The sequence below is a fragment of the Sturnus vulgaris genome, chromosome 3 (assembly GCF_052056855.1).
Source record: "Sturnus vulgaris isolate bStuVul1 chromosome 3, bStuVul1.hap1, whole genome shotgun sequence".
Lineage (NCBI taxonomy): Eukaryota > Metazoa > Chordata > Aves > Passeriformes > Sturnidae > Sturnus > Sturnus vulgaris.
The window spans coordinates 59,406,763-59,431,923 of record NC_142245.1 but is presented as its reverse complement, the minus strand read 5'-3'; the positions used below and the strand labels follow the sequence as shown (position 1 = coordinate 59,431,923).

The following is a 25,161-nucleotide window of genomic DNA, read 5'->3' as shown; positions in this document are numbered from 1 at the left end:
ACAAACAAAACTATTTGTTTTGATACTTTAGAAGCCCACATTGTGACATCTCAGCTTTTACTTGACATTACTTCTCATTTTCTGTCTGCGTAGGAGTATTTGCACTGCGTTAGTCCCTTTCCATTACATAGATCTCATGGAACAACACAGTCTTAACACGTTAGTCTACTAAATAAAGCTGTTGAAGAGTTATGATTTAAAAAATTGAACATTTTAAATGTTTAGATGAAACGCAAACTAAAGCTTCTCAGTACAGCACTAAGTAACGTGGGACATTTTATGGCTTTCCCTTCTTCCCCACAGTTTCAGAAACCAACTGTGTTATCAGTACTGCAGCAGACTGATTTTGACACCTTTTCATAAGGCCCAAAGCCAAGTTTTTCTCTTGATTGTTGAGACCAAAGCAGAAATTCGAACACACTTTTTTTTGGCTACAGTTCCAAAACCCAAGGTCAGCAGGTTCTTGCCTCAAGACTGGATACCCAGGCATCCTTCCCAAAAACAAACAACCTGTTTTATGCCAGCCATGATGGTTGGAGGGGTATAGATGGTACCTGTGCTTCTGCATAATGGACAGACAATTCTGTATAAAGTCTATTTGATATTAAATAAAATATAGATGTATAAAGTCTTATTTATATTTTTGTATTCAAGTCTTTTCTAAAAAGAAGTCACTCTATCAAAATATTCTAAACCACTTGTAGGAGAAGGACAAGTTTCTATCAAACTACTGCCTTAGGTCACACAGTCTTGACATTCTAGAATTCACACTACAAAGCCAACTGTTCTGTATCACCTATTATCACCCCAATGTTACAGACAGCATTGCAGCTTGACAAACTGAATAACCTTTAACACTTGATTCTCTAAATCAAAACAATAGTTGGTCATCATTGCTTTACGTGTAGCAGTGAAGAAAGTTGATTACACACTAATTATTCCACAGAGAAGAAAAGTCACTACAACTATTTATGCTTTCTTTTACTAGAAAAGGTAAGTGCATTTCTATGAGGCTGAAGAGAAGGTTCTGTCTTTAAAATTCCTTAAATAGTACATTAAATTTCAGCTGAAAATCTACTTTGGAATGGCAAACCAATTATTTTCTCCAATGTCCCTGCAGGGAAATTTTATTTCATAAAAACAGACTGGAAACAATCAAGCTGATAGAGGGTAAATATACCGAGAATTTTGGCAACAAAGTTTTCAACATATTTTAATGACGTATTAAAATCATCTGAATGATGTAAAGTATACCAAATAATTTTTGTTATTTAATCAAATACTATTATATTAATAATATATCAATCATTTAAGAGAGCCTCATGTATTTACAATTAATTTGCATTAGATGACGTTCATCAAGATTAAGACTCTTCCATCTTTTTCCCTTTTTTCAGACAAGCTTCACTTCACTCTCAGCAAAATATCTAGCATGCTCACATTGAATATCAGGCCTAGTGCCAATACGCAAAGGTCACACTGAAATGCAAATATGATATTTTACATTAGTATCAAGTTTTCTTCCTTGAAAGTCTAATATTTGAAGTTCTGGAGAAAACTATTTGTATAAGAAGTCGTACGTATCAAAGCAGCTTTTACAGCTGGCAATAGCTTTCTCTCCTTTTCAGGGTCTGCATTTCTTCCCAAACCAAATTTTCAAGTGAAAAAAAAAATTAAAAGGGAGTTATTTAGATGAAGCTGAAAGTAATGTGACCCAAAACCATAACTCTCATATTTTTCTATAACTTTCCAAAATATATTCAAGCATTGTCACATCAGGCTATTAACAGATAAGAGGTTATTTGTAAGCCTCTAAATTTTATTTCGTTAAACTAGGTAATGATTATTTTTCTAATCTCAGATGCTAAGATCTTCCTACAGGCCAAACCCTATGTCAGTAAGGATTCCCCAAAACAGGATGGATTTTGTGTGGTAGGATTCAAACTAATTACAGCATCTGAAAGAACCATAGTTACTGCCAGAGAGAAAAAGTACTCTCATTTCTACATAGCTTTTTTTGTAATCACCACTGCTTAAGGCTGCCAAACAGCTTTTATTTTGGGTGGTGCTAAGAAAAAGTGCTAAATACAAATGAAATGAATGAAACAGGGCTCCAGCCATCATTAGGCCTTGCTACTTTTTCAAGGGTACAGTGTTTGAACAGTCAGTACACTGCTAGAGTTTAAAACTTTTAGATATTACTGTATTTTGGAAACCTGGAAACAACTTGTGCCACAATAAACCTAGACTTGCCATTTCAGAGCAGAAACATCACAATGGACAGAGCATATGATCTACTTACAGAGTAACCCTAACAACACAATTCAGGTGTTTGCTGACCAGTGTCAGGGAAAAGGAGAGCAAGTTTATTGTTAGGTACCTAAACAGAAAAGTGAGCAGATTAAATTCCAGTCTCATGGAAGTACATGAAGAGAAATGCAACAGTAAGACCCTGACAGTTAGTTATGCTTCATGGCAACCAGATGAGTATTTTATTGAAAGCTTGATAATGGCTCATAAAAATACTAATGAGCTCCATTTCTGACAAAATGAATGACATTGGAAACGCTCTTCAGCTAGTCTCTTCCCACAAGGTTTTTCAAAATTACTGAACTGAAAATTCCTTTCAGAAGGCAGTACCTAGCATGTCACTAGTGCAGGCAGTTGAGAATATAAGTTGAGGTCAACTGCACTAGAAAGCATCTTTGGTAGCAAAGTTCCAGCTTGGTCTGAGCCATGACAACCTACTATATGACGGAAAATTTATATTGGAAGAAGACCATTTCTTAAACCATTGCTTGCATCCTTGTTTGAGACCTTGATGGAACTATCAAGAGCAGTCTCAGCTTGCCAACCACTGCTGTCTAGTAACATGGAGCCATTGACTGATTATGCAACTCAACTTCTTTGAAAGGACAGAACTATTATGAACCTTGCATGCGCACTGAGATGATGCACTCAAGAAAGCTTGACCATCAGTAATTCAGGCTCAAATGTCAAAACAGTCTACCACAGGTCTTTTGAAAATCAGCAGACAAAGCCTGGCAAGGACCAACATTTAGTCAAAATTAAAACTGCTAGGCCAGAAACTTCCTATGCTGTCTTGCCAACAAGGATCATAACAGTAAACTGAATGAAATGTTATGGTTACGTTACTGTTTTCTGGGGAATATTAACACATACAACATGTATCATTATAAGACATGTTAGAAGGCATTCGATCTCCCACAAGTATTGAAAGGTTCATACCACCACACATTCAAAGAGGAACCTGAAAGCTCATCTGCTCAGTATTAACTCTTTAGAATTTAGCTTTTAAACATTATTTTCAACCTTCTAGTCTGGATGCTGGGAGAATTATTTTTACACAACCGACTCTTTCGGAGTACTTACAGTCATTACAGAAATGTCTACATTTATTTCCCCTTTCAGAATTATTAATTACAAAATATTGGTCAGACTAGTTAAAATAATCGACCCTTTTTTGGTCACAACTCTTTTGGCTTCCTTTATTACTTAACAGAAGGAAAAAGGCCAGTAAACAGTTTTGCTAGAGCAACAATTTACCAGCAAACTCCATTTTCCATTGACAATCCCACTAAGAATACCCAGCAACAATGGCAATCAATGCCCAAAGCAATTAAAGACTGATAATAATCCATCCATTTCAAATAAGATTCACTGGTTAATATGAGGTTATACCTCATAGCAAGACTCAATCATAGACTTAATAGTTAGTCAAAGAATGGGTTTTTTTGCTAATGCACAAAGCTGCTTCTTTTAAAAACATGGTCCAAAAATTACCTTCAAGATCCCATATGGGCAACAACAAAAACTAGTTCATATGTGCTATACAATTTCCTTCTAATGGTATCTGCATCAGCACCATACAAATATTTTGGGGTAAAAGTAGGGGACACAGTTACAGATGTTTTAAAATCCATTTAGAATGCGCTGAGTAATTTATACTGGTGCTTTTGGTCAGTGACAAACTATGTACTTAAAAACCTGTATTATTATAAACATCCTGCAGTAAATTTACAATGAAACAAGAACACAGAGAAGTTATGACAAGGGTCAAAGGAACAAGTCTTTCTTAGCTGTTAAGAAACATAGATTCCTTCTGCTCCTTAACAGGTTATGGTTATCTTATCCTGCCATTAATCCAGAAGGTAACTGCAGAAGAAAAAAAATCAATCCTAATACTCATTGCATTGAGGTAGAAGTTCATGTTTTGGTTTTGTTTTTCAAGTTTTGAAACAGATGATTCACTGCTTCTATAAAGTCGAGGTCATAAGCCTTGGCAGTGCCTCCACAGCAGTCTGCTAGACAAAAGAAGAAAGGAGGCTCTCATCAGACTCCTTGAAGGGGTCTGTAAGACATGCAGGTAACTTTACCATTTAAATTGTATCTTCTTCTATATTCATTGATTGGCTGTGCTCCAAAGCTCATGCTCTTTTACAAATCATTCCACTTCTTACCTATTCCTCCCACTTAAAGCTAAATACCTAATGTATATCCAATTTCTACAGTAAAAAGAATTTGTTTTCAATTAGTATTTCAGCATTAAGTGAGATGAATAAAAACTATCTTCACAACCACAGAATGATAAAATAGTTTAGGTTAGAAATGGTCTTTAAAGGCCATCTAGTCCAACCCCCACTCCCTGCAACAAGCAAGGACATCTTCAACTAGATCAGGTTGTTCAGAGCCTGGTCCACTCTGATTTTGAAAGTTTCCATGAGTGGGGCATCCATCACCTCTTTGGAGAACCTGTTCCAGTGATTTAACACCCTCACTGTAAAAAACTTCTTCCTGACATATGATCTAGACTCTACTGCAGTTAAAAACCATTACACCCTTTGTCCTGCCTCAACAAGTCCTCCTAAAATGTCTGTCCCCATCTTTCTTCCACACCCCTTTTAGGTACTGGAAAGCTGCAATAAGGTCACCCCAAAGCAGTCTCTTCTTCAGGCTGAGCAATCCCAGCTTTCTCAGGCTGTCTTCATAGAAGAGGTGCTTCATCCCTCTAATAATCTTGGTGGCCTCCTCTGGGCCCTCTCCAGTAGGTCCACGTCTTTCCTGTGCTGAAAACCCCAGAACTGAATGCAGCACTCCAGATGGGGTCTCACAAGAGCAATATTAAGGATTTATCTAAAGGATTTACCCACAGGTCCGGAGGGCTTAATCTGTTTTCTGCTGCTGAACTGTAAGTAAGAATGGTACAAACTGTGTCAGTGTCCCTGAAAAGAAGCAGAATGGCTGAGAATCATGTTGGAGACATCCACCTTTAATCACATTCTGAGTCATTATTAGCCTATCCCAGAATTACTTTAGTCTACAGATGAGGAAGAATTCTTCTTATCTCCTTCTTTCCTGAGGAGCAGGCACACATGCTAAGTAAGTATGAGATACAAAATTCTGTATTTGCTCTTTTTTAGAAACAAACATTTTAAATAGCCATTGTAACAGATTTTTAAAAAATAATCAATCACAACTACTTAAAATTAGCTGGCAGATCTTCTTCAATCACTTTCCTTTCTTTTTCTAAACTTCCATCCAAATTAAATTACTACACAAAAGTCCCCATGAAAAACTCCGACTTCTAAGAAGTTTAATAAGAACATAAGAGATGAAGGTGCCCAGAACTTCACGAGTCTAGTTGTCAAACCTAGAGTCACTGTTTAGTAGACAGCAAGCAAAAAAAAAAAAAAAAAAAAAACAAAAAAATTTTACACTTCCTTTATATGTTGCAAATCTCAAACAGTACACACAAAATATTTTGAAAGTCCCAGAAGTTTTTTATTTGGAGCTTATTGCATCTAAGGAGATCGAGGGTAATGTCTTTCAGCAACAACACTTAGCAGCACAAAGGAATAATGACATTGGCTTCACACCTTGTATTAAATGTGCCTAAGTAAATGAAACTGCTCCCTTTCCACTCAGTTATCAAACATACACAAGATACTGCAAGGTAAAGACTGTGCTGCCCTCTTACTCCCCAAAATGCTCTCCAGATCAGAACTACAAACACTGCAAGATGAGTGTGGGATGTTGGCACTTGAGAATTTTTTGACGTCAGGATGAACTATGGAATTTCTTGCCACACATTTAGATGACTATTATAATACTGTGTTCAAAAATAGAATGAGGAGACTTAAGCAAGAAAAATACATTAACCATTCTTAATACAAAGAGACAACACCAAAAAATAAATAAAAATTGTGGGGAGCCACAGAATACTATACAATTATATTTCATAGACCATGTTCCCAACACACATGCCTGCCCTTATGTATTTCTTTAACTATTCACTGTTGGCTATTGCTGTAGGTAGACTCTGATTCAGATGTCTGTCTTCTTGCTCTCATGAGACATCCTCAACAGTTCCAAGTCAGGATAAAATTAGAACCACTCTAATTTAGATATAGCACAAAGTAGGACCAAACTCTACAACAGTTGTACCCTGCACACCTGTTGAAGTTAATAAAAGCTGCAGAGGAAGGCAAAGTTTAGCCATAAGTGATTGTTTTCCCCATCAACTATTCTTAAATATATTACTTCCTTTGAAGAACAAGCAATTACAGTTAAGATTTATTGATTTCATAATTCCACTTAGAGAACTAAATTTAAAATAAACGAACACCAAGAAAGTTCAGTATTCTATGAAGCGGATGTTTAAATAATCTGACTACCTGATATCTCTAGACACTATTCATAGTGAAAGGATTTGTTAAACTCAAAACGTGAGGTACCATATTCTGAAAGTAATTCTGAGTCAAACAAGAAGCTGAAATGGTTAGTTCTGAAGAGTGACACTAAAACTGCTATGAAAAATAGAAAAAATAAGAAGAAAACTCGCTACAGGTGCATCAGTCTGAAAGAAGAGCTGCTGATGTACCTTGATGTACGAGGGCTTGGCTTACCATGGAACTTCAAATCCCATAGATTGTTTCTTTCCAGACACTGTCATTTTGGTAATTTTTGGCACAATTTCAGATTCCATTCTGGCTGACTGGGAATCCCTTGTTTTTCCTAGTAATAGACAAAAAGTAAGTTTGAACTTCAGGTTGTGATAACAAGTGTTAAATATAAAGTGTAACAAGTCCCATTACTCTCTCCAACTCAATGATACCAGTCCTTCATGACCAATTCTCATATTTCAGTGTCTTATGTGAATATATTATATAATCAATCAAAATAATCTATAGTTAGAGCTATTGTGACAATCTCACCTCGATCTCCAAGCAGTCATATGACACCTACACTATGCAAGAGCTTTACTAGAAGCAGCTCTGCAGGACGCCAGAAGCATTTCATGCAATGTGAGGTAAATAAATAGTTTGCAGGTGTGCTCACTAAACAATTGGATTAGCTCTTCTTTAGAGTTTTTCTTTTGCCTTAATACTGTTAACACTGTAAAGCAAAAAAATATGTCCACCTCAGGGAATGCTAGCAGCAGCACCAGCTATGTGTGGGCTGCAAGGCCTTCCCTGAAACCTGAAAACAGAGTTGTCTCATAATGAATTACACTCAAGAAGCCAAGCAAAACTCCAAAGCTAGCTAATTTCAAGATTATTTAGAAATTATTACCTTGAAACTTAATTACTTAAAAGGTATTAACTTTTACCATAACGTAAATGAACACACAATTAAAGTTCATTCTTAATTTTGTGAAAACAGTTGCACAACTAATAGCACTACAGTGCTACCAGTTTCTTATCAAGCTGTAAAAGAAAGATATATAGTTTACTCTGCAGAGGAGTTTATATAAAGGAAGCAAACTAGCCATGTTCTTCATACAGTTTCCTTGTTATTATGTTAGGATCCCTTCTTCCTTCAAGGAAAAAGACTTCCTGCTTTACAGCATTTGTGACACCTGCTGCACATTGTGTTCTGAAGGATGTTATACGTGACAAAGCAAAACAATAGCCCAAATTCAGAATTAAGCTGCAATTTTTAAACATGCTTTACCTAAAAGTGTGTCTGAAAAACTAGAAAAATGCCACTACTTTTCCAGTATTAGACCAACTTGTATATTCAAGAGTCAAGTGAATACCAAGATACTCTTTCAAGTGTTTTAGATATACTACATTAGGATGAACTGTTGGAGGCATTTGGCCCTACTCATTTATGTTAATGCTGCACTTCTTTCTAAAGCACAACGGCTACACCTTTAAACCACAAGATCATATTGGTTTGCAGGTTACATAAATGGTTGCGGTCAAGGCTGCTGAAGATTTCAGGCAAGGAAACAGAATACCACAGACATGTCTACAAAAGCAAATCAAAAAAATCAAACAATCACAATACAGATGGAGACATTCTTATTTATCTGATGACTTGGTCTTCATCTCCCTCATTTGTCTCATCTGCTGATACTCATTTTATTTATATGCCACCTGCAGATCTCTGGACGAAGTAGTCTGTATGTGGTTTATTAATAGTTGCATACAAATACGAAACAAAAGTAAGAGAAATAAAGGCAACAACAGAAAGCATGGCTCACAAGAATCTCAAATCATGTAACAAACAAATATAAATATTCAGAATATAAAATTCTCACTGGACAGAGACTATTAATTAAGCACAAAGATTGTGTTTCATCTTCAAGCTCTTGAAGAGGTGACCTACAGCATTTTTTTAATAGGTAAACACTTCAGTTACAGTAAAAATTACACTACTTTTGTTGCCAAATTAGTATGATATTTTCTGCATCAATTCTAATAATTTTCAAGCAGACATAATTTTCAACTGACATGTAAACATGAATGCTTTACATGTCATTTCAAAGCTGAATTCTCAGAAAATATCATACTCAAAATCTGGCTACAAGGAACTAATAATTACAAAAAAACCCAATCAAATTGAAATTACTTGCAATCTATTCGTTCAAAAGTCAAAGGTTTTACAAAATATATCTTCTCTAATCAAAATTAATTTCAAAATTAAGCTTTACTCTGTACAAATAATGGTGCAGTGTTTGACACAGACTCCAAGTCAAATTGCACAAGGAGACTAAATGCATTCAACAAATGGAGTATTTGAGACAGAAAAACTGTTAAAACCAGAATCTAGGAAACACTACAAGTTGAAAGAATATACAAAACTAAAATCACAAAGAATAAGAGAAAGTGAAATAATAGTCCATTAAAGCTGACAGTTTGGAGCCTTCTTGTCTTTATTTATATATATACTTTAGTTTTATAAGTAACAATAACAATAATAAAGAATTATATAAATTAATAAATGCTAAAGCATAGGTGGAGCAAGGAAGCAGACTGGGATCATTTAAAGACAAATCAAACCATAGAAATAATCCGAGAATGGCGACATTCAAACAGATGAAAAGGCAAGGCAAGAATTATTAGTAACACTACTGATAGAAGCATCAAATACAATTTTATGCCTTCAATGTTTTTATAACCAAGTACAATAAAATCAAGCAGCACATTTGAGATAAGGGCCAAGTCTGTCTTTTATGCATTGCAGGCGCCATTAAAGATTAATAATTATGGCTTCATTACAAAGGACAGAAGGCTGGGAAAGGAGTATACTTTACTATCTAATCTATAGGGAACCGGAGAAAACTGCATGATAAATTCTTATCTGCTCTAGCAGGCAAAGCAAAAGCTATTCGGCACTTAACAGATTGCATGCAAATCCTTAAGTTGCACCTTGGAACTAAAAGGAAGTCAATGCACAAAGCTGATACAATGCTTAAAACACTTCTTAATCTACAAGCAGGGTACCCTATGGCAACTGAAGTGTACTACAAACCCAGAAAAAATGTAGAAACAGTAATCCCAATCTGATTATGACAAGAGCAGCTGTGGAAAATAAACTTCTGAAGGGAAAGGATTACAAGCACATACAGATTTTTGCCAAGGCCTTCATAAGGTTCTTCATGCCTACTGCCATTCAGACATTCTCAAACACATACCTAGGTAATTCATGGCAATACGTTTCCTAAATCAAGAGTACAGATAAAATAAAAACAGATGCATCTTTCACAAACTCCAAAACAAGTCCCAATACCTCATTACATTTCACTACTCTGCAAGAAGTAAATCTAAGTGTGTATCCCTACAGGTAAATGCACCAAGTGATGCAACACTAATTTAAAGATTTTCTTTCCACAGAAACACATAGTATGCATTTATGAATTATAAAAATTAAAACTGAAAATTAAAAAGTAAAACCTTAAAGGTTTATCAGCATGTTAGTTCTCATGATTCAGAATGTTCAGAACCCCAAACTTCTAGCCTATTTTAAGCAAAATAGCTTCCAGAGAGGTATTTGATATTTAGACTGCAGTGACATCAGAGTACCTAGGCTAAAGCACACTGCCTCTACAAGTCAAACACTACTACAAAACTAAAAGTGTACTGATGAACCTTGTCTCAGTACTAAACTGGGATCAGCCCAACACCAAAGGGAACAGACAGACCTGCACTGCCATTACTCCAATACAACCTTGACAAAGTACTCTTCTAATTCTTGGCTGTGTTTTTACCTTTCCTGTGCCTGCCAGTTGGTCTTCTGACTTAACAGATTGCTGACTTAGTCAAAAAGTATTACTAATGACACCTGATATAACTTCAAATTATTAGCAGTACAATTCCAAAATGAGATGGCACAATAAAGTACCTGCAGGCTGATAAACATAGACGATGATGAGCATGACACTGACTTCCTTCCATATGCAGGAAGGAAGTAAAACATTGGGAAAGCCTTTAAAAATTAACACAGTCTCTCTAGATGTTCAAGATGGAATAGCAAAAGTACATAGATTTAGTCAACCATCTTCCTTTACTGTGAGAAACTCCCTCTGGACTTCTTTTCTAAAACTGGTTGTAAGTAGTAAGTACCTGTAGAAGATCTGTACAAACACATCAAAAGATTACTCTTACTACATTATCAAACATAACAGGCTTGGTAAATCCTTTTTTTCACTTTTGGTTCATATACATACTTAACAGTGAAAGCAACAGGAAGATAAAAATTAAGCTTTTCTCTAATTCTGTTGGGAGGTATTGAAAGTTTCAGTAAATGGAAGAGTTGATTGACAGTCTAGTCTGTTCCCAGGTAGCTTAGAGGCAAATGAAAAGAGGAGTCTGTTAAACAGCCATTCTCTCAAGAAAGACATGTTGATACCAAATGGATATTGGTATATTTGGAGAAATGCACACTAGCACTGGGTATTTAAGTCCACACTGACTTTGTTCAGATGACCATATCTTTCCAACAGCAGAAACAAAATGCCACTGCTTTAAATTCCTATACACCGAAGCTTCTCCTCCCAAGTAGTCTTTCACTCAAACTCTAAATTGCTACAGAAACTTTACACTGAACTACCCCATTGCACAGAGAAGCCTGTTTCTGATACAATGAACCAGAACGTTTCATGTGCCTGAAATCAGCTTGAAAAACAAAGACAAACGTCAATTCAGGCATGTCTTGAGCCTATGCTTTTTCAGATGGCAATCCCATTTAAATAAATCCATGTCTACTTATAAACCAACTACTAATGGTATATAAGCACTGGCAAAGAACCACACTTTCAATGGAATTATGTTCCAATTAACTGTAGGCAGTTTGCAGTTAGTTTTTCCCTTGAATGCTTTTGACATTTTTATTGGTTATACTGAATCTTCTCTTTTCAAAAATGGATGTGCACTTGAAGGCAGCTGCATACTATTGCAATTTTGAATGGGGCTGAGGATCTTATATTTAACTGACACTTGACAGACAAAATAAAGTTACTTAAGCAGGTCCTCCTAATGCTATCTAAATCAGCACTGCCGTGAAAAAGACCACACATGCAACACCATGCTTTCTAATTTACAAGATACAGTTCGCATCCCTTCCTCTGCTACAGACTTTCTATATAACCACAAACAAGCAACTCACACCTCTGTCTGCTAATTATACAGCAACAGCCACCAATTACATAAAAGAAAACAGGGCACTGGTTTTATGCACCACATCATGAGCTTGGTGCACATGCCATGAGAAGACACAGTTCTGTCTGAAAAGCAGAATTAATAACCGAGCCTCCTCTCAAGATAATACTTCCCTTCCTATATGCTGTACTATGATTTTAAACTATTTTTAAGACCCAATAATTGTGAAAATATTTCAAATATTGACTACACATGAGTGAGTCAAACAGATGTAGATACTACACAATTTCATGCTCAGAAGCATGTATCACCTGTTTGCCCACCTACATCTGGGTTTATATTAATATCTGATAAACCCATCACATAAGCCACCCAAAAAACTTCTGCAGTCTGCATGTGTGAGAACTACAACTTACAGAATTCCTTCCATATGCAAATTTCAGTATTTGAACTGGTTCAAAATATCCCGTTTTAGAAAACCGTATGACATATATGCTACTATGAACCATAATATACCACTGGATGTTACTGAACATCCACAGTACTTCCAAAAATAATGCAACAGTCCAAAATAACAGAAAAGGCAACTTGCTAAGTCACCATCCAGTGATGAGACACAGCCATTCTAAAGACATTACTGAAAACAATTCTCCAAACAAGAACTCTGAACTTTTTCTTTTTAAAAGAAAGGTTATTTCCTAATAGAAACCACAGTCAGGGGCTTTCCAGGTAACTTGGTCTCATTGTTATAACTATTACCTTCTCTGCAAAGTTTCAGATGGTGAATAAGATTTTTTTTTTCATGAAACTGGGAGTTGGCATTTTCACTGAAAAATGCTGAAAATAAAAATGTTCATTTGCACCTAACTACAAGAATTTTTTTGTTTGTTCTTAAGGTTTAATACAGTAAGAGGGAAGAGAGATACAGCAGGTTCTTGAGTGGTGACATTCCTGAGTCTCTCCATCATGGGCCAGTTTTCTGGGATCCACAACACACAAACAGCACAACTTGCTACCCCAAGACTGAAGTTCCAGAAACAGTTTGCTTCACCGCATGCAGCTGCAACAAACTGGGTGTGCAGCAGCCACAGTCAGAAGGGCTGGCAGCCTGCTACAACCAGCTGGCACTCCTCACCTCTCTGGCTTTACTTTCAATGTTTGCAGCTTTCAGCAAGTCCAAAAATTAATTTGTTCAAGTAAGGGTCCTGCTTGGGGTTGACCTTTCTTTTTTAAACTTCCAAACAGGGAGAACAAATTGGAAGATAAAAGATACAACAGAAGATTTTTTTTTAATGGAACCTAAGGAAAGTATTATTTGCATAAACGAAATCCTTCAAGTGATCTTTCCACATTCTGAAAACTCACTTGATTTTGCCTTAGCAAACAGTTTTCACATGTTCTTACGGCTTACATTTTAAAAACTAATTCCCTGAAACATTTCATCAACATTCAGTATGTAGCTGCTGCAACTGATTTTGTCCAGGGTGGACACAACTGTGTCATCTGAACTCAAATTCCACCTCTCCTGTGGTCTCCATAGTTTCCTACCACACCAACAAACTGGAGGCATAAATTTGTTCTGGATAAATCATAAAAACAAACAAAACTGGAGGGTAAGAGAAGAAAACAATATAGTGAGAACTGGCAAGCAGCAAGACACACAGATGATCAAGGACAGACAAAAACTAAAACAATGAAAACCAGTCAAGCAGAGAAGATGAAATGAGGGATAGAGTGACCATGAAAAAAAAAAAAAAAAAAAAAAAGACAGTATTAGCAAACAACCTAACTTGGGGAAAAATTGTGTATAAGGAGAAGGAGAAAGTAGGAGTTCACATACTCAATGAGAAGTTACATGCAGAGATAAACGTGAAGAAAAGAAGCAGAAAATGAGCAGAACTGAAAGCAAATGCCAGCTATGTCTGGAAAAGAGCAAACAGAGAAAATAATAATGGCTAATGACTGGAAAAATAGATAGGAAACTGGAAATGGCTACATAAGGAGTTTGGAATTATAAAGTAGAAAAAATGGAACTGCAATAAAAAAATCTCAAATAACATGAGGAAATAAATACTGTATTTAGGGCACAAAGACGAACTCAACAAAAAAACTGAACAAACTGATTAAGTTAGAGGATTAGGACATAGATATCAGATCAGGTTGAAGTGGATGGAGCGTAATGTGTTATAACAAGGCAACAACACATTTTCTTTCCTGTCTGAAACATAGCCAAAATTTCTGGAGTCTCACCATGTCTCTTGCCATCAATACTACCTCCCCGAATGAAGCCAAATGATACAGAATCCAGCAGTCAGTTACAGCTGCATTCTCTTGCTCTTCTCATCTGAAACAAACATCTTTCTGTGAGAATTTTCTGGCCATCAGGACTTATTTAAATTATACATGGTCAACCCTGCAAGCAGCACAAAATTAACGTTACCTATTAAAACTACTTTTTCCCAGTGACTCCTTACTGCAATCATTCCATCAAATGGTGCACATTTCATTCAGAATATCTAATGTTGCCACAGAAACACGCCTCAGAGAACAGTGTATATTTTTATATAAAATATTTTACTCATGTCTATTACAAATTCGAGCTTTCAGCATTTTCACAACTTAAACTTGTATGTCTAAATATTTGGATGCTTAATACAACATTCCAATTTTTATGAAATCAAGTTTAAGCAACACACAACAGCAAAGAAATGCACAGACCAGTTCTATATGCAGACCATCTGTACAGTCTTTCCAGAAACATGGATAATTAGTCTGGTTTGCATTCACAGTTAATCAGTTAGAGGAAAGACAGGCATTGATGCTGTAGCAAAACTCTTGAGATTTCCAGTTTCACTAAGCCAACACCTCCCCTGCAAAACAGCAGAGATCTCCTGTACAGAAAGGCGGACTGGGGGGTGGTGCGTGTTTTCTTTTCGAGAGTACCCAAACATCAGCTGTCTCCTTTAGATGCTTCCGATACAGAAAATGCATAAAGGTCCAATAGGAACTCAACAATCAAACAGCAACTTTCTCATCCACCACATTCTTCAAAAGGATGCCCCTGTGATATTTCTCATACCTACTGCTTATAGTTCAAGGGACTAAAATTCAGTCCTTCACACGATCTTAACTCAGCACAACTCATCCTGTAACTACTGAAACCTAATTTGTGGGAGGCTTATTGCTTTGCACTCTAGCAATGCCAACGATACCCGTTCTCAATCCATAACTGAACCTACAATCTCCTGTAAAAATAATTTATTAGACATTTGCAGTTGTTCTGTAACAACACCTTTACTCTCCTCCAGATACACAACCATAAGTCGTTGGTGGTGTTTTCTAACTCAACGAATTTTTCTTAAATGACTGTGAATTGCCTTTCACTGAGATTTAGAAAAAGCTCAGTCTGATACAGGAGTGCAATCTCCTACCATAAATGGTCATGTAAAGAGCAGAGTCAGCACTATGGGCAGGATAACCCTAAAAAGATATCCCCTTTAACCAGTCACTTAATTGAACAGAACACAGAGTCCATGCAAATTACCAGAATTTCTGTTAAACCCTGGCCCAAAATGAGTATGTAAAACTGAAAGTACAATATGTACGTTCTATTACAATTATATCGAATTTCCAAAAATAACAAATAGCAATTTCAGGTTTAATTCATAAGTAATGTCATAATGCCAGAGGATGGTGCTATTTGCCTGTACATCATCCAGATGATTCAGAAACAACATCATGCCCTTTACATGTCAACATTATTTATGCAAGTACATTCTTGTTGATTGTATTGAAGGACTGCAAGGCATTTTACAAAAAGAAAGCTTTCCTGAGTCACAACTTTTATTTGTGCACTAAAACTACTTCAGTATGAAACAGAAGTTTAAGAACAGTGAACATGAAAAACATAGAAGCAAACTGGTAGTATTTAAAGAGTAAAACCATCTTACATTTGTTCAACTTTCCCACAACCATTCTGCAAATTGTCTCCAGAAACTTAACGAGGTAGCCTTTTAAAGTTGCAGAAGAAAATGTATTTCTCAGCCCTACATGACTGTTCAAGCTGCAAATATTTCTACCATTTTTAAGTTCCAGAAAATTGCAAAAAAATTGTGTGGTAAGAACTTCTAGGTATTCTAGCTAAAGCTTTATTTAAATTTAGGTTCTGTGAATCCTCAACACTCCCTGCTGGTGACATTACAATCACAGCAGATCCGCTCCATGACTTCAGGGATGGCAATGCAGACAGCATAAAGCAATGCCACAGCACAAGGCACATTTCAGAGTGGAAGACTGGTGGCTTCAGAAGGCCAAAATCCTCATTACATATCAAAAATTTATCAGTTACTGAAAAAAGCAGTTCAGGAGCTTATGTAAGATGTGATTTTAAAGAAGCAAGTATTCAACAGGTTGAGTATAGGTTAAAAAAAAAAAATCAAGGTCCAACAGTACAACAATTACTCATAATACCGTGTATACACAAACACCCATCCCTTACTGTAAATTGAAGTATAAATGTATAATAAAATGTATAAATGTATAATAAAAAATACTAGGAGTTGTTATTGAGTACAAGGGAGAAACTCACTGACTGACATTGACTTTTGCATTTCTGCTTGCAAGGTTATGGTAATCAAACACCAAATCCTCAGAGATGGCCCCATTCAGTTTGTGGGTTTTTCCTCTTAAAAAGACAAAAAATAGACACATTCTACTTACATATGTTACAAAAAGTCAGCCAAATACTCCTATTTTGAAAGCTTTACCTATAATGAAGATAAAGGAAGAGACAGTATTTACTAGAATTCCAATAAAGGCAAAGACAGTAGGAGTGGAGGTATAGGATTGTCAGCAGAAATGGAACTGAAAAGATGGAAGTACCTTATGTGGAACAGTTTGTATTTCAAGGGTTTTTGCTTTGGTTTGATGAAACTGCCTTCTTGATCATCCTTGCCATGCCCACCACCTCCTACTCAACACAGATCGAGACTTCTTCCTAAGCTAGTAGGTAGGGTACTTCTCTGGGATCTGGCAAAACTAAGTACAAAGCCTTTACTATAACTGACAGAAACTGTGGATAATATGGGTATCGCCCACAGCTCAGTAAATATTCAGACTCTTGATGTTTTGGGGGCCTCTTCTACTTCGGCAAGAGACAACCCTCCCACTAAAAAGCATTTCACTGTAACTACTAACCAGCTTTAGGTGTGAGCCTCAGTTCAAAACCATCTTTGTGTTCAGTATTTGTTCATACACACAATTCAAAGCTGACCTAAGTTGCATTTTTGCTACAAATACTTAAATGCCTCTTGAATGCCACAGTCCATGTCCATAATGGAGATCTGAGCTCAAGAAGAATTGCTTCAGGACATTGCGCTGCTTTCACTAAGAAAGAAAACTGCTACAGAAGAAAGAGATACTAAGGAACAAAGATTAATAAAGTTCCAGTACTTTTTCTTCTGAAACATAAATATAAATAATACTCTAAATAGTCATAATATAAAAAAAATACTCGAATATTATGGTTCTCTGTATTGAAAACTACAATTAGATACAAGAACACAAAAAAAAATTATTGCCAACAAAAAACTTCTCTCTAACACAGTGAAAACAAGTGTGCTATTTTAAATCCCAAACCAAAAATCTTTAAAATCATTATTTTGACCAAATAAATTAGACACAGTCATTTTCCAAACTCTCAAAACACAGTGTTAAGTGTTTGGGTTTCTTGATCAGGAGGAATTTTAATAAATTGAGGAAACTGACAAGGAAAAAGCTGACAGTATTAACCAGAATGGAAGTAATGGTACTGGAAGGCAGGCTCCAGTGAAGGTAAAACTAGTAAAACACAAGACTGACATTCTAACAAGCTTGCCTTCAGAAAGAGTTGTGTTTTATGCAAGGCTGCTAGCTCAGTGAACCAAAGAATAAGAAGTGAAATAGGAACTAAAACGTTACACCTAATACTTGCTCTCACTTTTTTAAAGCAATCTAGAACAGGGCCTGCCTGTGTGCCCCCATGAAAATAGGAATTTTTTTCAGAGCAGATATTTGTAGCAGGGTACATAGAGACTTTAGGCAAGATAAATATCCAATTACTGTAAACAGTTCACACGAACTAATAATACACATGAATGATGGAAAAGGTCCCTCTGACAGGTGACAGGCGCCAATACAGAACTCCCAGACCTAGGAGCTGATAGGCCCCCTAATTACCAGAGGTGTAATCAAATATGATACAGTAGGAGAGATGGTATTTACAGTTTTACAAAACAGAATAGCTCAAAGGTACTGTAACTTGAAAATCCTACCTCTTTTGCTACTCCAACTAATCTCTTAATATTCAAAACTTAAGCAGCTACTAAAAATGTATAACCTTGTAAAAAGTTAAATAATATATTGAGTTTATTTTTTAAAATTGAATCTTTAGCAGTTAAATGCATACATTTAAAAGCCACTTGAACAATTACTTTAAAGATTAAAATGTTAAATGTTCAAATTTATACCATTCGGAAAGACTAAATGTTAAGAAACGGCAAATTGGAAACAAAAGGAATTAAAAATACATTGATCTTTGCACATGTAAATTAGGTCAAGTTAAACAGTTCACACAATCTGTTCAAAGGAAACATGCTGAGTGAACATACCCCCCTTCGACAGTGCTTCTTGTACTAGGATTAAATGTAAAATAATGAAGCAAAAACACCTAAGAGAACCAAGAAAAGGTATTAACAAGGTGCTGCTTCTCCTTTGCATTTTTCTCCAAAGACTAATATTGATCAACCTACTCTTCCCCACCTTAACTGTTGCAAGATTTCAGATGAAGGGATGATGTTTCATGCTATTGGTTCAATTTTGCATTATTACTCAACATCAACATATTAAGTGGGGAAGTTTAAAAAAATAAGTGCAGGATCACAATTCTTTCCTAGAAATTTCAGAAAAGCTAAGTAAAGTTTAATACTTTTTTTTTGCATCACATTCAGTCTAAAATAATTTTTAAAATATTAGATTTGCAAATTATTTTTATGTAGATGGGACAGTTTAAGTACTCTAGAGGAATTTGATTTTTAAAAACATAATACCAGGAGAAAACACTTAAGATTTCCTCCTTCCAGCTTAATTTTATTTTCAGCGTTCTTACATTATGAAACCAAAGGTTGCAGGTGCACCATCAATATGCTACAATATGCTCAAAACAAACAATTCAATGCTGGAGATTACATTTCACAATGTGCTATTTTAGCAGAATGTTTTCTCTATTTTTTTTCGATACTACTTTAAACATCTTCCCTTCTCAATACTATTTGCCATTCATGGTGGAACATCAGAAGAGAAACAAAGGGAAATAAGGCTTCAAGTCCAGTCACACTCATATGTAAATAGTTCTTGGTAATATGTTCATAACATAATGGGATACATAAAGTTGTGTTAATCCACATGTGACTGCTCACAACTGGAAGAGATCTTGACGGCTCATAACTACGTTGGTGAACCACTATTTTATTCTACCTTACTACTGGCATTCAAAGATCACCTTTTCTGATATAACTACCTATATCACCAGTAGTATCTCTTGCTGGTAGACTTTCCAGATATTCCTGTGTTGTAAATGACACTTTTTTTTTTTGCAGGTACCTCCTAAACTCGAGCAACTCCTACCTTTTGGAAAGAAAGTGCAATCTCAGTTTTGTCCTCAGTGCTAAACAGATGAAAGTTCAATTATCACACACACAAACCTACTCAAGAGCAGCTACCTTTAACAAAAGACAAGTAATAACCAAATACATCTACAGGAGAGGATGACCACATTCTCAAAGCTTGAGATAGAAACTAGAGCTGTGATACTACTAAGTCATACTTTACTGTCACATTTTATTCTAATTAGTTTTTGTGATATTTTCTGTTTGTCTTCACTGTAAGATCAACAGGCTTTATTCATCATCTACTTTTGCTGCTTCCTTTAATTCTAATGGAAGGCACCCTACTCATTTCCTAAATAAACAGAATTAGCTTGCCACACTGTCATCTTATCCTGTTCATAAATAGAGTACATTTGAGGAAGGGCAGAAATGAAAAGGAAGCAATGGCTAATAAAAGTACAAAGAAAAAAAACTAAACACCATCTTTAAAATTCTTTCTTATTTAAGTATCCTACTGGTAATCCAAAGAATATTCAAATGCTAGCTGTGAAACTGCTAAAGGTCTCTGAATCTAACTTGCAAAACAAACTTAAGCTGCATCAATGGTACTTAATTTATCTGCAATCCAGAACCTCCACAGCATCAAAACCAAAATATTAGCAGAAAAAAAAAGTAACTGAAAAAAGTTCACACAACTATTACCACAAATTTAGAGACTAATCTTAAGCTATTTGAAAATCCACTAAGTTTTCCTGGACCATTGCTGTGCAGTATGTACAAGCACCTAGTTACAATGGATTATACACCAGAAAGACATACTTACCTAAGGAATACATTATGTATGATACCAGCAACAACGGACATTGCTAAGGATTTAGAGAACCTACTATTAATTTGGTGACTTATTTGACAGTAGGCCTTTGAGGCTCTAACTGATATAAAATCCTAGAACTAAGCTCTAACTGTATTTATCAGGGAAATCATTGCAAGGAAGAGTGCAGATACTGGCCAAGCTGAAGTAAGCAAAGTACAATCAATGCCAGAAAAATTTCATTGGCCAGCCTGAAGCAGTGCATTTCATTCTGTCATGACTTTAGAAGGGAACTCGCACAGACTCAAGTTGATTACTTCATCTTTTTCTCTACGCTTCACATTTACAGTAGCACCTGTAAGCACATAGATAGCATCTACAATCTTGTAATAGTTTTTTTGCATACATGTTATCATAAAAATAGCACCAAAAGCATCAAATTAAAAGCACATTTCTGCTTTGAAAAATGTTTATTTAAGATCTTTGGGTGGCACTTTTTTTTTCTTTTTTTCAACTTAAGCACAGCACTTGGTGTATACGCAGTTACGCCATCTTGCCTAGGGGACAAGCAAAATTAGTCATTTTCCTGTTTATGTGGGTCAGCAATAGGGAAGAGGAAAACATTAAAAATAGGAAAATGTGATTCTAAAACCACAAAAAGTTGCAGCAGGGACTTGAACAAGGAGTACCCAAAATAACTTAAACTCGTATTTTGGAATTAATTAGATACAAAATTTCCACTTAGGGTGAGCTTCTATACGCAGTAAAAATACAGAAAAAATAACTGAAGCAACAGTCAAAGCTCTTCCATGTCTTTGACAATATGGCATTACAACTTCTGCAGACACAAGTATTTTCAGCAATAAAGTCAGCTAGTTTTCCAAGCTTTTGGCATTTTAAGCATTAATTTCTGACAGCAGACTCATGAGTTTTAATGGCCATTTCAATCACCACAAATATAACAGAAGGAAGGAAACTGATACTTCACATATTTGTAAGTGTCCTGGCTGAAGACTGAAAGGCCGTGAAAACAGAAGCTGAGATGATGAAAAATGGGACACATCTTGTCACCCAAGAAGAATATAGTTCAAGTGTAACTAAGAGGCACTTGCGCTGGCATTTGTTATGTCTGATATGTATGTGCCATAATACACTAGACTATGCAACTGCAACTACTAATATGCTTTGCAACAACTCAGAATCATCAATACTGCAGAAACACATCCAGAAGACTGTACAGAGCTGAAGTCTGCATTGATGACACAAATTTTCTAGGGAAGGAACAGTATTTTTAGTGAAAGATACTTAGCATAAACAGACATTGTGAAGTAATTTTGCGTTTAAAGCTTGCATTTTTACACCATCCTGTTTTTTACTTTTTAACTTATTTTCTGAATTTTCCCAGGTTTCCTGTTAGCACACAAGCTCCTTTTTACCAGTAGGTAATGTATTTTAATATGTTTCTTTTGTTCCTACTATTTTGGATTGGATATGCCACTTCTAGCATTTATATGACTTACTAGTTTCTAGAAATGAAATGCGCCATGTCATTAGTTTTCAACTGCAGAACACTACCATGTCAGCATTCCCAATAGCCTTGCTTTGAGTAGTCAAGTGCAAACTTCAGGTAGGATTGACAATCTTTAAATTGATACATGATAGCAGTACAGCAGCAGTGATTCACGCATCCTTACGACAGGATTTTTTTTAAAAAATCTGACTCCAATTATACCTTCCTGGCAATCCAGTATTCCCATCTGAGAATTTAGTAAATTCTTCACTTCGCCTTCTAAAGACACTGAGAAAACCAAGTGATAGTTAATCTTTATCGTGACCTGAATGGACTGAGATAGGACACTGCAAGAACAAGCGGAGCTACAGTTTCCCGTTTCTATGGCTCTTCTGGAATCCCAAAGTTCTAAAAAGGACACAGTCATTTTTAGTTCCATACAAGTTCTCTTAGCTTCCAAGCAAAACACTCAATTTTCATAGATGATACAGTCATCTACGGAAATGACTGACTTTGTATTGGTTTACACTTTGTCCTAACAAAAGTAAACCAAACTAATGTTAGAGGACCATAAAGGAAAACTCAGAAAAAGTCTGGAGTGTCACTTTTTCCAGTGTAGGTGTACAGTATATATGAGGAGAATCTCAAAAATGTATTTCAAAGGATTTTAAAAAGCTTTTCATTGCTGGTGACACATTTTTCCCTGAAATAAGCCACTTCCTTTCTAAAACCCACACAGTACCTCCGTGTCAAGATTCAGTAACTTTGCAAAGTCTGTGTATGTATTTTTCTTACCCAAAACACAGAAGCCTTAAATTCTCATTTACTTTCCATGATTTAAGCTTTATCATGCCAGATTTCAAACATTTCCATTGAGAAAAGACATTTTCTTTGTAACAGACAGAATGCATAACATATCTGAGTATAACTAAGTACAACAGATCCTCATCTCTGTAGCAGGCATTTGAGAATTGTAATGCTACAGAAAAGTTACCACAGCCAACTGAAGGTGGGAATAAAAATTTCTTCTGAGCTACCAATGTATAAATAATGGATTTTCAATGGGCAAAATCAAAGCATCAGACCCTGATATTATAAATGGCAGTAAAACCCGAGGAAGCTAAATCTAATGAAAATATATTGCAAATCACCATTAAACTTCAGAATGTTTCCTCTTCTTTGGAATTTTCCCTATAAATAAAATCCAAAAGTATGAGTTTATCTGGTTTTGGTTGGGGTTTTTTTGCCATTGAAGACTCTCAACTTCATTTGTCCATTAACCACAACCAAAAGTGATAAAAGTTATCTGTTAAAGCACAATGATCTGCATTCTGACACTTCGCACTAGGAAGTAACTGCTATCATAAAGTCCATCAGCAACATAAAAAGACAGAAGACAAGTAAGTATTTGTCCATGGAAAGAGAAAAACCTACCATCCTGAACCAAAACCAAATCTTGCTGCATTCAACTGCGTAAAAAGATTACATCAAGTCACATTGTGGTGATGTTTGTGTGATTTTTTTCATTTTTAACTGTTACTGGTGTAAAGCAAAAATGAAGGAAGATACACAGGAGAAGCAAAAAATAAATTCAGAAAATGAAAAGAAACATTAACAAAGTGCCAAGTAAGCACCTGACAATTTTATTTGTGCTTTTCTTGAAACTGCCCACACTGTATTAACAGTTATTTCAAAATCCTGAATACATGCAGAATTAATAAAAAGCATAAACCAAAAATACATGCCAGTGAAAAAATACCTGTTTCTGTATTAACATCTACTACTTCTCTATTAGAGAAAGAAAGTAGTAAAGCCCAATATCGACAAACCTAGACTTAAATATGAAACGTGCTCTATTCCTAGATTATCTGGCATGTCATGAGTAAGGCTTTTCAGCTTCCTGTGCCTTACTTTCAATTTTGACTCTTTACTGTGAAGTTTGTTTCTTATTAAATATTTACAAAAACAGACCTGTTCTGGGTGTTCTTCTTGAGAAATTACCCTAAAGCAAAATAGTCAGTGCCACCACAAAGACAGTTCAACTCTAGATTCCTTGCTGCCCCTACAACAATCAAACCAAACAGACTGTTTGCAGGACTTTTTATTTCCTGCAAGGACTGCACGTTTACAGACATCTGACCGCCTTCTTGCTCAAGCATCATTAAAATCAAAAATCTTAATGTCATAAAGTGGTTAACAATTCCATCCAATGCCTGAAACAGAAGAAAACCTTTCTCAATCACCAATATCTGTTTGTTCTGCAACACTAACACAAGCAAGAAGAAATAAAAATGTAGTTTAGCTAGGAAAAAAACATGCAGAAATGAAAATGCAGAAAATTCGTATCTTTTTCACTGAGAGTACCATTTTCACATAAATACTTTCTAGAAATCTGAATTTTAAGAAAGATTTCTCAGAGAACCCATAAATACCAGCTACATTTCCCTAAACAAAAATCTTTGCTTGTCTTGACTATAATAAGACTACAAGATTATAGTGAGGCTACAAGACTACAACTTACTACAAGACTATGTTTCAAACTGCACTCTCTGAATATCAGTAATACCAGAACAAGGACACCTGAGAAACACTACACGTGTCAAGAACATATGCCAACAGTCAAAAAAGAGAAACCTGTATTAAGCTTTCATTCTTTCATGTTATGGGTAAAAAGATTCAAAATATCAAAATACTGTTTGTCTTCATCAACTATTACCTTTATACCTTGACAAAAATCACAAAATTACAGTATATTCTGAGTTGGAAGGGAGCCACAAGGACCAAGTCCAGATCCTAGGCCTGCACAGCACCATCCCCGAGTCACCCCATGTGCCCGAGAGCATTGCACAAACACCTCCTGAGCTCTGTCACATTGCTGCTGTGACCACTGCCCTGGGGAGCCTGTTCCAGTGCCCAACCACCCTCAGGGCGAACAACCTTTTCCTGATATCCAACTTAAACCTCCCCTGAAACAACTTCAGGCCATGCCCTCGGATCTGGTCACTGGTCCCCACAGAGATCAGTGCCTGCCCCTGCTCTACCCTTCACAAAGAGGCTGCAGACTGCAGTGAGGTCTTCCCTCAGGCTCCTCCAGGCTGAACAGACCAAGCGACCTCAGCCCCTCCTCACACGGCTTCCCCTCAAGGCCCTTCACCATCCTCACGGCCCTCCTTTGGATGCTCTCTAATAATTTCATGTTGTTATATTGTGGCACCCCAAACTGTCCCCAGCACTGCAGGCTGCCCCAGCTCAGAGCAGAGCAGGACAATCCCCTCCCTTGCCTGGCTGGCC

General features: G+C 36.1%; 1 protein-coding gene across 1 annotated transcript in view; it reads right to left on the bottom strand.

The window, feature by feature from the left end:
* Positions 1-25,161, bottom strand: part of HBS1L (HBS1 like translational GTPase) — a 58,146-nt gene that overhangs the window by 18,135 nt on the left and 14,850 nt on the right. The window contains exon 5 of the mRNA XM_014874183.2: positions 6,927-7,035. Within this exon, the coding sequence (XP_014729669.2) occupies positions 6,927-7,035 (109 nt within the window). The remainder of the gene's footprint in view (positions 1-6,926; positions 7,036-25,161) is intronic.